The sequence below is a fragment of the Triturus cristatus genome, chromosome 1_2, assembly GCF_964204655.1.
Source record: "Triturus cristatus chromosome 1_2, aTriCri1.1, whole genome shotgun sequence".
Lineage (NCBI taxonomy): Eukaryota > Metazoa > Chordata > Amphibia > Caudata > Salamandridae > Triturus > Triturus cristatus.
This window is the reverse complement of record NC_140580.1, coordinates 582,655,923-582,668,299: the sequence shown is the minus strand read 5'-3', so window position 1 is coordinate 582,668,299 and position 12,377 is coordinate 582,655,923. Positions and strand designations below refer to the sequence as shown.

The 12,377-nt window shown below is 38.7% G+C and overlaps 1 protein-coding gene across 4 annotated transcripts in view; it reads left to right on the top strand.

Moving 5' to 3' along the window:
* Positions 1-9,657, top strand: part of CNNM2 (cyclin and CBS domain divalent metal cation transport mediator 2) — a 1,019,413-nt gene extending 1,009,756 nt beyond the window's left edge. For all 4 annotated transcript variants that reach the window (XM_085606606.1, XM_085606603.1, XM_085606596.1 and 1 more), the window contains one exon: positions 5,201-9,657. In XM_085606606.1, coding sequence (XP_085462732.1) covers positions 5,201-5,410 — 210 coding nt within the window. In that variant the 3' untranslated portion in view covers positions 5,411-9,657. The remainder of the gene's footprint in view (positions 1-5,200) is intronic.
* The last annotated feature ends 2,720 nt before the right edge of the window (positions 9,658-12,377 follow it).

Here is a 12,377-nt window from a genome sequence, read left to right as displayed (position 1 = left end):
TGGCTGGGCTAAATGATAGGGGCCAAAGAGCCACCATATATCAATTTGTCAAACAAACATCCTATGATATCCTATGCTTTCAGGAGACTCATATTACATGGAAAGATAGGGATTTATTAAGAATGCCAGGATATAATTTGCTTGCAAACACTACTCAAACTACTAAAACTGGTGGGGTGGCAATTTTTGCTAGAGGGTTCTTGGGTGAGGCTAAACGTAAATTAGTGGATGATTTTGGGAGGTGGGTTATAATTGAATTAGATTTAGGAATAACAATTTGCTCGATCTATGCTCCTAATTTAGATGATTCACGAATAATTGAAGAGCTAGAGCTTGAACTGGCTACATGGCCTAAGATGTTGTTATTCTGTGGGGATTTTAATATTTCTCTCAATCATCTGGGAATACCATATAATCAATACATGACAACCTACACAGGCAGGAAACCTAATGTTTTAGGGCGCTTTCTCAACTCAAAGGTAGTTTCGATTTAATAGATATTTGGGCTCTAAAACACCAACTAGATCCCGGATACACCTATTTTTCATGTCCTCATAACAAATATGTACGGATTGATTATATGTGGTTAGCCAGTGAGTTGTCACTTGGAGTAGAAATTGACAAAAGCCCTAAATTACTCTCTGATCATAACATGCTCATTTTAACTATTAATTCGTCTAAAATATATAGACCCCCTTTTAATTGGACCTTTGATAGAAAACTTTTGTTAAGCGAAGAATATATTGAACATATTAAGATTTGGGTACAGGGCTATTTTGATTGCAACCGATACAGCACAACAAGGAATATGGTGTGGGACGGCTTTAAGGCCTGTCTCAGGGGGGAAACTATGAGCTACGTCACCAAATTGAGGAGAAAGGCAGCCCTGGTTAATCAGCAACTGATGACGGATTTAGCCAAGGCAGAGCAGGAACATATAGATACTATAAATAATGGAGACAATAGCCAAGATTCACTACACAAGCTATTAATTTTAAAAACAGAGATTAATAGTAAGCTTAATCAGAAAGCCGCGGAAATTTTTCAATCTAATCGGAACAAACTATATGAAGATGGGGAAAGGGTAGGAAAGCAACTGGCCCTTCGCACCCGCCAAAATCATTCATTCAACAAAATTAACACTATTCACGCAAACGGTACGTCTTATACAGAATCCGATAAAATACTAGATGTCTTCAAGAGTTATTATGGGGAGCTTTATAAAAATGAAGATTCTCTTGAGATGGACAAATTACAAGGGGGACTATGTGACTGGGGTCCGAGCAACATTCTCGACGCAAATAGTAGAGCAGAGTTAGAAAAGGATATTACCCAAGAGGAGGTGCAAAGGGCGATAAAAGATCTTGCACCTGGCAAGGCAGCCGGCCCCGATAAGATTCCTATAGATCTGTATAAAAGCTTGGGATCAACAATCTTACCCTATATTTTAGATCTCTGTATAGGGATACAGACGAACGGAACCACCCCGGAGTCTTGGAGAGAGACTAATATATTGATATTTCTTAAGAAGGGCAAGGCGCCAATATACCCTACATCATATCGTCCTATCTCGCTAATAAATTCAGATACAAAAATGTATGCAAAAGTCTTGGCCAATCGGCTCAGGGGGGTGGTTGAACATCTGGTTTCCCCGTGGCAACATGGGTTTATCCCCCATAAGGGAACCACGGATCATACCCGCAGGGTGATTTCACTATTCGACATCATGACGGTGACGGGGGGCCAGATGTCCATGATCCTCCTTGACGCCGAGAAGGCTTTTGATCGAGTTTCCTGGAGATATCTTTGGGCAATAATGGACTCTAATAACTTTGGGCCAGGGTTTATCAAAGCAATACAAGCCATGTATCATGATCCGGTAGCAAAAGTTCTAACGATGGGCTTAGAATCGAGACAATTTAAAATTCAACGGGGCACAAGACAGGGATGTCCATGTTACCCAATACTATTTGCCCTATACATAAATCCCTTGATCGAGAAATTATTGGCAAATGCAGCTATAACACCAATCAAAACAGGCATCTATGAAACTAAGGTACTGGCCTATGCCGATGATGTGGCGATTGTGACACCTGATCCTTATGAGGCATTAGAAGAAATCGAAAAAATAACTCGGTCATTTGGAGATATGTCTGGGTACTCTCTGAATACTGGCAAAACTGCTGTTATATGCACTAAAAACACCCTTTTTAATGACCCCCGAAAGACATCTAGTGCTATATATTTGGGTGTTTGTATATCCCCTCAGGTGGAGAATATCAACAAACTCAATTATGACCCCCTGCTAGCAAATATTAAAAAGGAGTTACTGAGGGTTAACAGTCTTAACCTCTCAATTATAGGAAGAACTAACTTTGTCAAAATGAATATTTTCCCAAAGATCTTGTACTTATTTCGTGCGATACCCATCTTAGCTGAGGACAAAATCACGAAACCCTAATTTCGAAATTTATCTGGGGATATGGCAAGATCAGAAGGTCCTCGAAATTTCTATCTCTCCCACAGCAAAGAGGGGGCCTTGGACTCCCTAATATAACCTTATATTCCTGGACCTGCCTTCTACAAGGGATGTTCCCGCTACTCAATGCCAGCCCTTGGCCCTTTAGCACAGCAACTATATTTATCCCATCTATATATGAGTTGGCTGTTGGCAAGAACGCAAAAGGCTTACTATTACGACAAATTGAACCATCTTACTTTAAGAAGGTGAAATTTAAAATTATAGATAGCGCATCGATTGCTTGGAGAAAAATTTGTAAACATTGTGATATAACAAAAATAAATAGATACACACCCTTATGGCACTCTTCCCTCTTCTCCCCACAAATCAATGATGATATTGCTAAAAGATGGGCGGCTCTTGGGTTACTATCAGTGGGGGATTTCCTGGATGATTCATCTAGCTCGAGATTCTCCAATTTACAACGTAAATTTAATATCCCGATATCAGATCTTTTTAAATATATCCAAATAAACTCTATTCTTACCGCAAAGGCTGCACAAATTTCACTGAAGATTGTTCCTCTCCTCGAAAACATTGACAGAGGGGGAAAAAATCCCAGTATAAGCATAATATATAGGTTACTGATGGAACAAAGCCGAGTGCAAGGGTTTAGAGTGTCATAGAGTAAAGAATAGTGCCATACAGTGCTGTGGTGCAAAGTAGCTTGGCATAGAGTGCAGTTGCTTAGAGTGTTTTGGTTTTGAGTGCAGTGGCGTAGAGTGCAGTGGTGTAGACTGCAGTGACATGGAGTAGACTGTTTCAGAGTAGAGTGAAGTGGCTTACAGTGCAGTGGTATTGAGTAGAGTGTCGTAGAGTGCAGTGTAGACCAGATTGGATTGACTCAGAGTGCAGTGGCATAGAGTGGAGCGATGCAGAGAGTGGCGTAGTGAGCAGTGGCATTGAGTACAGTGGTCAAGACTAGAATAGAGTGGCGTCGTGTGCAGTGAAGCAAAGTAGAATAGAGTGCATTGGTTTTGAATAAAGTTGTGTAGTGTGAATTGGCATACAGTGCAGTGGCTTGAATGGTACAGAGTAGAGTGAGTGGCACTGAGTCCAGTGGCGTAGACTAGATTGTTTCAAAGTAGAGTGCAGTGGTGCAGAGTAGATTGGAGTGGCGTAGAGGGGATTGCCATACAGTGGAGTGGTACAGAGTAGAGTGCTTTGGCATCGAGTGCAGTGGTGCAGAGTAGGGTGGCACAGAGTTGAGTGGCGCGGATTGGTGTAAAGTGCAGTGGCGAAGAGTGCATTGGCATGGCGTAGAGGGGAGTGGTGTGGAGTAGAATAAAAAAGCATTGAATGGAGAGGTGCAGTGAGGAGTGCAGTGACACAGGATGGAGTGGTGCAGAATAGAGTGCAGTGGTGCAGAGTAGAGTGGAGTTGGGTAACGTGAAGTATGTATAATATGGTAGCGTACTGACATTCCAGACAACAAATCTAAAACTGACATGACCATTACATTTGCACTCATATACAATTTTACTGATTAAAGTATACAGTGCACAAACAATAATGTGTGGAAATGTCATCACCCAATGTATTGATTTGATTGTCAGCACATTTAATTTACAGACATTTAAATTTTGTTGTGTGCTATAAAAAAATAACATCATACAGCCTTCCTCAAGCAGACCCAGAATACCCAGCATGATTGTCACATAAATCCTCTCTCTTTGAAGTCAGAGAAAGAAAAAGAAACATCAGACTCCCTGGAAGACACAGCCTTACATTTGACCTCTGTCTTTTAACGCACAGCAAATGTTACAAGAGCAGGATTTAAAGGCATATTTACATGAATTGAGTTCGTGGAAGAATACATTAAACAAGGTTTGGGCAGAGGGAGGGACAAACTCGAGCTGGACAGCCTAAAGTAAATGAAGCAAGCAAATAGAAAGCCAGAAATGTGAGTTACAAACCTCAAAGCCAATGGTACACAACGGGCAGAATACATTCCTAGGTCAACTTTCTGAATGTCCCCAAGATGTCTTTAGCAAACTAGACAGCTGCGCTGTCAGGTTGGCTGTGCCCTAGGAGAGGGCACTAAATAGTACTTTTGGTGCAGAAAGGAAAAAATTCGGCCAGGTGAAAATAAAAGCAATTATATGTTAGCAGAAAGTGGTGCATGCAGCAGATTAGGGGGGTAAATGGTGCAGATGGTAAGAGTTAGTCTCCCTCTGTTAAAAACAAAATGGACAGATAAAAAAGAGCACCTCCCAGAGGGCCTCTAAAAATCTGTGTTTTCAAATGACATGGAAAGCTTAATGAAAAGTGGAAGCGGTGGTTTTGATATAGATATTTTTTTATCATTTACGGAAAATGCCTTCATAATATTTTGCACGCTTTTTTTGTTTATATATTGTGAATGTTTGTTGGTATATGGCAAACTGAAAGTGGTAAAACATCTAAAGTAACAAAAACGCCTAACAAGCACACAGAGTCTACAGCAGGTCTTCACCGTGCCATTGAAAAACTTGTCTAAGTTGTCTTAATGCTTCATTAAATGTGTTTTTTACAGGCATAATGTATTTCATTTTCTGTATTTATAGATAAAATACGTTTTTGCTTATAAAAGGTTTGCACATTTTAACCAGTTCTGAATAAATATTTAAATAAGCAGAAATAAGTTTTACTTCTAATGTGTTTTTGAACCTTGTCCCTCCTTTCCTTTGCTTGGAACAGATCACGCGGCAGCAGTACCAGAATGCCCTGATGGCATCCCGGATGGACAAAACTCCGCAGTCGTCTGACAGTGAGAACACTAAAATTGAACTGACTCTTACTGAGCTGCACGATGGCTTGCCAGATGAAATGGCAAACCTGCTCAACGAACAGAACTGTGTGTCACACAACAAGTCTAATCACAGTATGCACAATGAAGGCGCCATATAGTTCAGGAGGCAGACAACCTCATCAATTCAGGACTTCTTTGTCACCTAATCCTCTTCCCTTTGAACTCCATCTCCAGATGACAGTCAAACTGGAGGATTCTGGGACTCGCTTGTGAGCCCAACTGCATCTAGCATTCCGAGACCAAAGACATTGTGCCCGTGGTGGGGGCAAAAGCTGTGGAGAACAATCAAAGACAAGTGAAGGAGAGAGAGAGAGAGAAAAGCTCAAAAACTAAAAGAAACGGGAATCAACAGAAGAGAACATACATGGCAAGCTTCCTAGCATAGGAACACCAACACTTTATTTTTCAGCATCTTTTTTGAGTTCTCTTTACTTCTGAAAATGTGAGAAAAGGTGCAAAAATGACAAATTTTTATCTAGAGCTATGTTTAGAGAAATGTATTTTAATAAGTTTTGAATCCCTCTTCTATTTACACTGACTCGTGAATCTGCAAAGTCTAGAGTCCTTTTCCCCTCTGCAACTCCAATCAGTGTTTGTAGCTGGAAATCATATGTAAGAATAGTGATTCCATTTGTTCTACTTTATGAAGTACCTAAAATAGCACCACCAAAGATAACATGTTAATTTGATTGATTAAAATTGTTTTGATTAAGTTTAGGGTAACTGGGCATTACTCTAAGGTTTTACTGCCCATGGCTTTATGTTCAGTAAGTTAGGAGCCCATGCTGGGAGATTTCAGTGCCTTATGTTACTATGTGGTCTACTTTTCCTCTGTGAGGTTAAAGTATGGACAAGGCTTTGTGCAATGATGTGTATCACACAAATTGAGTGAGATTTGAGTTGCAGTCACAAAGATTGAAGCAAGGCTTTCAGCAGATGAAGCACCTTAAAAGTGCGCTAGTCTTTTGAAGAAACAATTGTAGACTTCAAAGATAATTGCATACCCTTTTTTCACCAAACGTATTTTGTGATGTTTCCTCAGCCTTGTGTATGGACCTTGTATGAGATGGCATGGGCCCTAAATGATTTTTGAGTATTTGCCTTTGGTTTAAAATGTTAACTTCCTGGTAAAGGAATGTCTTTGCACCCTATTGTTGTGACATTCTGGTGACATTTTAAATTGTTAAGGAGAACTTTAGTCCGCTGGAAGTCATTTCAGAAACATTATACTTGCTCTTTCATTTAAAATGTCTGGTTTTATCGATACACTTTATATCTGAAATACGTTTTGAAGATTTAACACTGACTTCTTCCCCTAGCATATTGGGTATGTTATTTTCCCAATGGTAACAAATTCTAAAAACAGTTGAGCATCAACTCGAAGAAAACGCCTTTAGTGCCCCACTCCATTTCAAAATAAATTGACTCCATTTGTAAGTTGATTCATATGACCCAGATGGAATTGTCCGCGCATTTTCTTTGTCCAATGGGAATGGAAACAGTGGGCATATCAATTGATGGTCACAGTCTATTATGGTCTGCAACATAAAGATTGAGTAGCAGATATAAAATCCTCTTCTGTGTTCACGGTTTACCCTTGGACATACTGAGGGGAAAAAAATCAAGATGCTGAAGATTGTGGTGGAAATCCATCATGTGTTCTGAGATACTACAAAGCTTATTATATTCCATTGCTATTCCTTTAGTTCTGTTCAGGATTTGATCCAAGGTAAGAGGGTGGAAATCTTTAAACAAATTAAATTCCTCTCAGTGGATATTCAGTGTTAATCTATCCTCTAAAATCTCTAATATCAAGGGTGCCAATCACCGTTCTACACACTAACGTCAAATAACCAAATCCCTAAATTATCATGGTTCTAGACCAGGGCTTTCCGAAGTAAGTCTAAGAGAGTCAGGCCCATGGTGGAATTTCAGAGTAACAACTTAATATGAAGATTATTTTTGTAAATGTAATGTGTGTGGACAACTTTGAATTCTGTCATGAAATGCTGGCCCTTTTGGATCTTTGTTGGAAATGTCTGTGCTATTCTGATGATCTGCAATGCAGTGTTTATTCACCCACATCAATGGACATGACCAGCTCAAAGTACTTATTAAATGCCATGCTTATTGCTGCCTTCATTCCTTATGCATGTAAATATCGGTACATTGTGATTCTTTTAGCACCTGAATAGTATGTGCATACGCAGACTGCGTCCATTTTGGTAGGGCCTCTCAATTGTGCAGCATTTGAATGATTGAAAAGGCTTCACCATCTAACTGGTTATGTTATCATAATTATAATGTGAATTTTCACAGCAGTATTAATATATTGAAGGATGAACAAACTCTACATATTTTTTAAGTTCAACTTTAGTACACAGTACAACCAGACACTACCATTAACTAATTGTGCTATGTAGCACTTTACGGTTTATTTGCCTGATCAGACAACACTGTGAAACAAATTCCAATTCTGCAATGATCATTGGTGATGCGCTTGTGCATTCTCCTTGTTACCCATTTAGAGAGCATGTTTTTTGTGGCTAAACTGATTATTATTGTAGTTTAGTGGTACATTCCTTTTCTTAATTAAGGTACATGGGGGCATGTTTACCTTGGCTACAATGTCTTTAATTTTTAGTTGATGGTACATTCCATTCCATTATCTTATTCAAGGTACTGTAAGATGCATGTTCACTTTAACTAAAATGTCCTTTAGCCATTGACAGTACTTTTGAATCCTTATGTTTTTAAAAGGTGCAACATTTAAATTATACCTGTTAGGATGATGCTCTTGAACCATGTTCCTGCCCCACTATTAGCGAATAGGCTGTTTTTAAAGGAGGACTTTAAGACACATCTTCGTTAAACACTAGATGCTGTGCCCTAGAAACTTAATTTTGCACTATATCAGGGTATTTAAGATACTGAATAATGGGAAATGCAAAAAGGATTCAGAACTTTTCAAGTCTGATGCACAGTGCTTTTAAATAAGTACCACTAAAAGTTCATACCATAATGCCATTTTTACTTTAGTTTGTATAAATTGAAGGATTTTTAATTTAATTTGCTTCCATTTACGTCTGTGATCCAGGAATATGTTACTGTGCTTTTAGGGTACATGTTATCAAGTTATTGTAACTTGTTTAGCAACAAAATGCTGTTTGCCATCAAAGGCAAATAGATTTTCTGGAGACACCTAGTTGTCTTGGATTTATGCTCAGCATACTCAGCACTGCTGACAGACATTCCCTTTTGACTAGGCATGCATCTCGCTACCTTTCTGTTTACCATTTAGTTTGTATGCTCTATTATAATCCAACTCGTCTTGTTTCAATTTCAAAACTCATTTTTGGTAGTCTCGCTATAGCTCAAAAGCTTTACTAACAATTTATTCCGACCCACATAATTCTCAAAAATTTGCAACAGTCTCTAACCGTCCATCTTAAACTCATTCTGCAACTTTCATTATTTTAATGGGAATGTCCCTTTATCCTTTTGTGTATTAGATCATTAACGCATTGTAGATCACTAATGTGCTGTTTCACCTATGGTTCATTCCAGTGGCAAGATTATATGCACATTTAATAGACTGTAGAAATATTGCACCTTAACAAAAGAGACTCCATTACAGTGATTGAAAATGTTGTGTATGCATCATTAAAGATAATGTGACTTGCTTTTCCAAATTAGAAAGCTTAAAGCTGTTTCTGTGCGCTGTCACTACTGTACACATGAATGTCATTTTTTTCTAACATGGTGTTACATGGTATTACTGTAATGCAGTATCCTTATCAAAGTAGCATCTCATAGGGGATTTTGCAAATGAGGCCTTTTGAATATGTTGATTTTTATTTAAGAAAATGTAGATAATTATGTTTAATCTGTTGTTTAATACGTCAAAGGATGTATTATTGTTAGGGATGGGCTTTAGTATGAAGCATATATTTTATTTCTTCTCTTGCAAGTTTTGGTTCTGAAGTTGGTAACCAAACAAGATTTTAGCAAAGGCACATTGATGTTGTTCTCAATATTAGTAATTCCTGCGTCTTCCCATGGATTATTGTGCCAATATTTGATTTATGGGCATATCTGTGTTTTATAGCTGCTTCAAAGGTAATAGCAGATTTATTACAATATGATTTTCATAAAATTAGAATTTCACAAGCTGTGTTTCTCATGGAAAACTGGCTTTTTGGTAGGCGTCATAAGAAAAGAATCTGTTTGGTAACAGGAGGGGCAGATGCCCCATTTAGATGAAACTGGTGTCTTCTGAGATTCCCACAGAAAAAACTCATTTTTGTAAACCTGTATTCAACAATAAATCTGTGTGTTCTTTGGATGTTACTGTTTTTTTTTAAAACTTACATGTAAGAAGGTAATAATGATCTCTTTGATACCTGTGTGCGAATTTTTTTTTTTTACTTACGTAAAATGTACTGTTTGCCGAATTCAATGGCATGGTTTTTAAAGGTCAAACTCGAACCTGATGTCCATTTCAACAGATTTGTGATTCTTTAAAATCAGCACTGATTGGCAAATTCCAAGGATCGTAGCATATGCTTCACCATTTCTACTACTGCATTATTATACCATGGGGTCACAAAGTGCTCCCTGATCTGAATGAGTCTTTCAGAGTAGTGTACCTCAAACCTGCTTCACTAAAAAAGTCGACTTAGTAAATTACGGTCAGAAGATTTCTAACACAGCGAGAACGCTTCTATGCAGCTGAAATATTTGGAGCTGGTGAGTATGATTTTAATTGCAAAGTAACCTTGGATATATTCTGATTCATTGAAAGGTAACTCACCTATGGAAACTCCTATACTATTTACCTGCCTCAAAGGCAAATGATTTTAAGAGTGGTATCCCTAGAACATGTATACACTTCACCATGCTATGCTCTTCTGATATGAGCCATGTCCTCTTTCAACCACGTATTAGCAATTTGGAGCATTTTCTGTCAGTAAGGCATTTGTCTTCAAAGTAGTTTTCATGCCAGCAGAAACAGGAACATGTCTTATATACCTCAAATGCACGGAGAACAAGGGAATCTTTTACACAAGTGTTCTTTCAACTAATGCTGAAATTTTGAAATTTAATTTCGATAATAGTGAATTTGTTTTTACTCTTCAAAGTCCTTTCACTGTTGAATTGAGTGTGTTGCCAAATTTGTGTAGGGATTTAAAGAATGATAATATTGGTGAACACAAAGCATTCCTTTAATCCACTACATGCATAGAAATCACATTTAAGTGTTTGTGTTAAATCTGTATTAAACGTATATATCTACTAGGCAGCATGGGAACCACATTATTATTATTTATCCAGACTGTATCTGCATAGCTTTTTTTTTTTTTTTCGCAGCTGGTTAAGTTATGTTGACGTGATGTACCATTGTTTTTAAAAAGAGTGTCTATAACATATATATATATATATATCTATATATATATATATATATATATATATAGATATATATATATATTTTTTTTTTCCAGGGACAGTAAAAATAATCTAGAATTTGAAGGTAGTTCACTTATGGCCTGATTATGACTTTCGGCGGTGCGGGGGCAGGCTGTACTCCACCGCCGTGCCCCTACACTGCCAAGAATCACCGCCGCCCGCCAGATTACAAGTTGTTTGTAGTCAGGCAGGCAGTATGACATTCCCATGGCGGTGCCTCATTCAAAGGCTGTGGTGCCTTTAAGGCACCGCAATGGGAACGTCTCACAAAGTTCCTTCACAGCATGGACTGAAAAGTCCATGCCGTGCAGGAACTTTTGTGCATGCACACAGGGGGCCCAAGTTATGAAAACTATGATGGAGCAGAAAACGTGTAATATGCTTGGTGGGACCCCGGCGGTCCAGCCAAGCATATTGCGGCCTCTAACTTCTGCGCCACCACCAGGGAACGGTAGTTCCCTGGCGACGTCAGCGGTCCCAGGAGGGTCTGGACGGCCAAGATATAATGGGGCGGTCGGACTGCTGGTCCGGCGGTGGCAGGACGCCCACTGCCGTGCCACCCCAGGTCTGGCGGTCCTCGGACTGCCAGACTCGTAATGTGGTCCTTAGTATAGTTACTCAGTCCTCCTCCTAAATATTGCCATAACAAGCTTTTAAACTACCTCCCCACTACATTTTTATTTATAATATACCCCTGGCCTCAACTCAGGTTCTTATTAAGTAGGCCTGTTCAACCAATATGTGCTCCTTTCATTATTCTTCGTATTGAATGTAGTAAGGATTGCAGTCAGTAACAAAAAGTAGAGTGCAAACATAAATTTGAATGTTGGATACTAAAAGTTAACGATTGTGATTTTTTTTGTAATGTTACAAGTCAGTACAGCTCTCTTCATATACCATTGTGAATTAGTGTGTAGTTTGTCATTCTAAAATGTTATGCCCTTAATAGAGCACTTCACAAAATATAAAAATGTATCTTGAGAACTTAACTGTTTGGTCCTTATTCTGACCAAATGTGCTCTCCCTAGTTGAGTTTTGCTCTTGTTGCCTCGGAGGTCAGTTTTTTTGTTTTCTGATATTTTAAATTCTCTTCAGAATTCAAATGAAATATTTTTTTCACAGTTGAAGAACGTAGTATGACAAATGGCACATTGTGCAGTTGGGATATATACAAACTTTAGTAATTACTCAATTGCAGTCTTGTAATGACTGGGATGGATCGCATTCCTTTTTTCAAGCATTTGTATTATGTTCTCCAACAGGTCCCTTGCAGGGAAATAACATATTCAATACAGTAAATTGACACCAGGCCCCACCCCAACTTCACAGTACCTCATGTCTCTTATCAAGCCAAGACACAGCCAGGTCCCCTTGACTTTCCCTTGACCTACCCTCCCTGTTGTTCAACCAATGTCCTCTCTTAGTTGTGCCAAATATCCCATATTCAGTTACATTTCTTTGGGCACTCCCTTGGTTTGTAAATAGTTTCTTTAGCTTGTAGGCACCAGTCCATATTCCTGGCCAAGTCTGCGACTTTTGGCAGATTTGGAGCACCCCAAAGACAAATTATGTCTCCTTTGGCCACTGTCAAGGTAATGT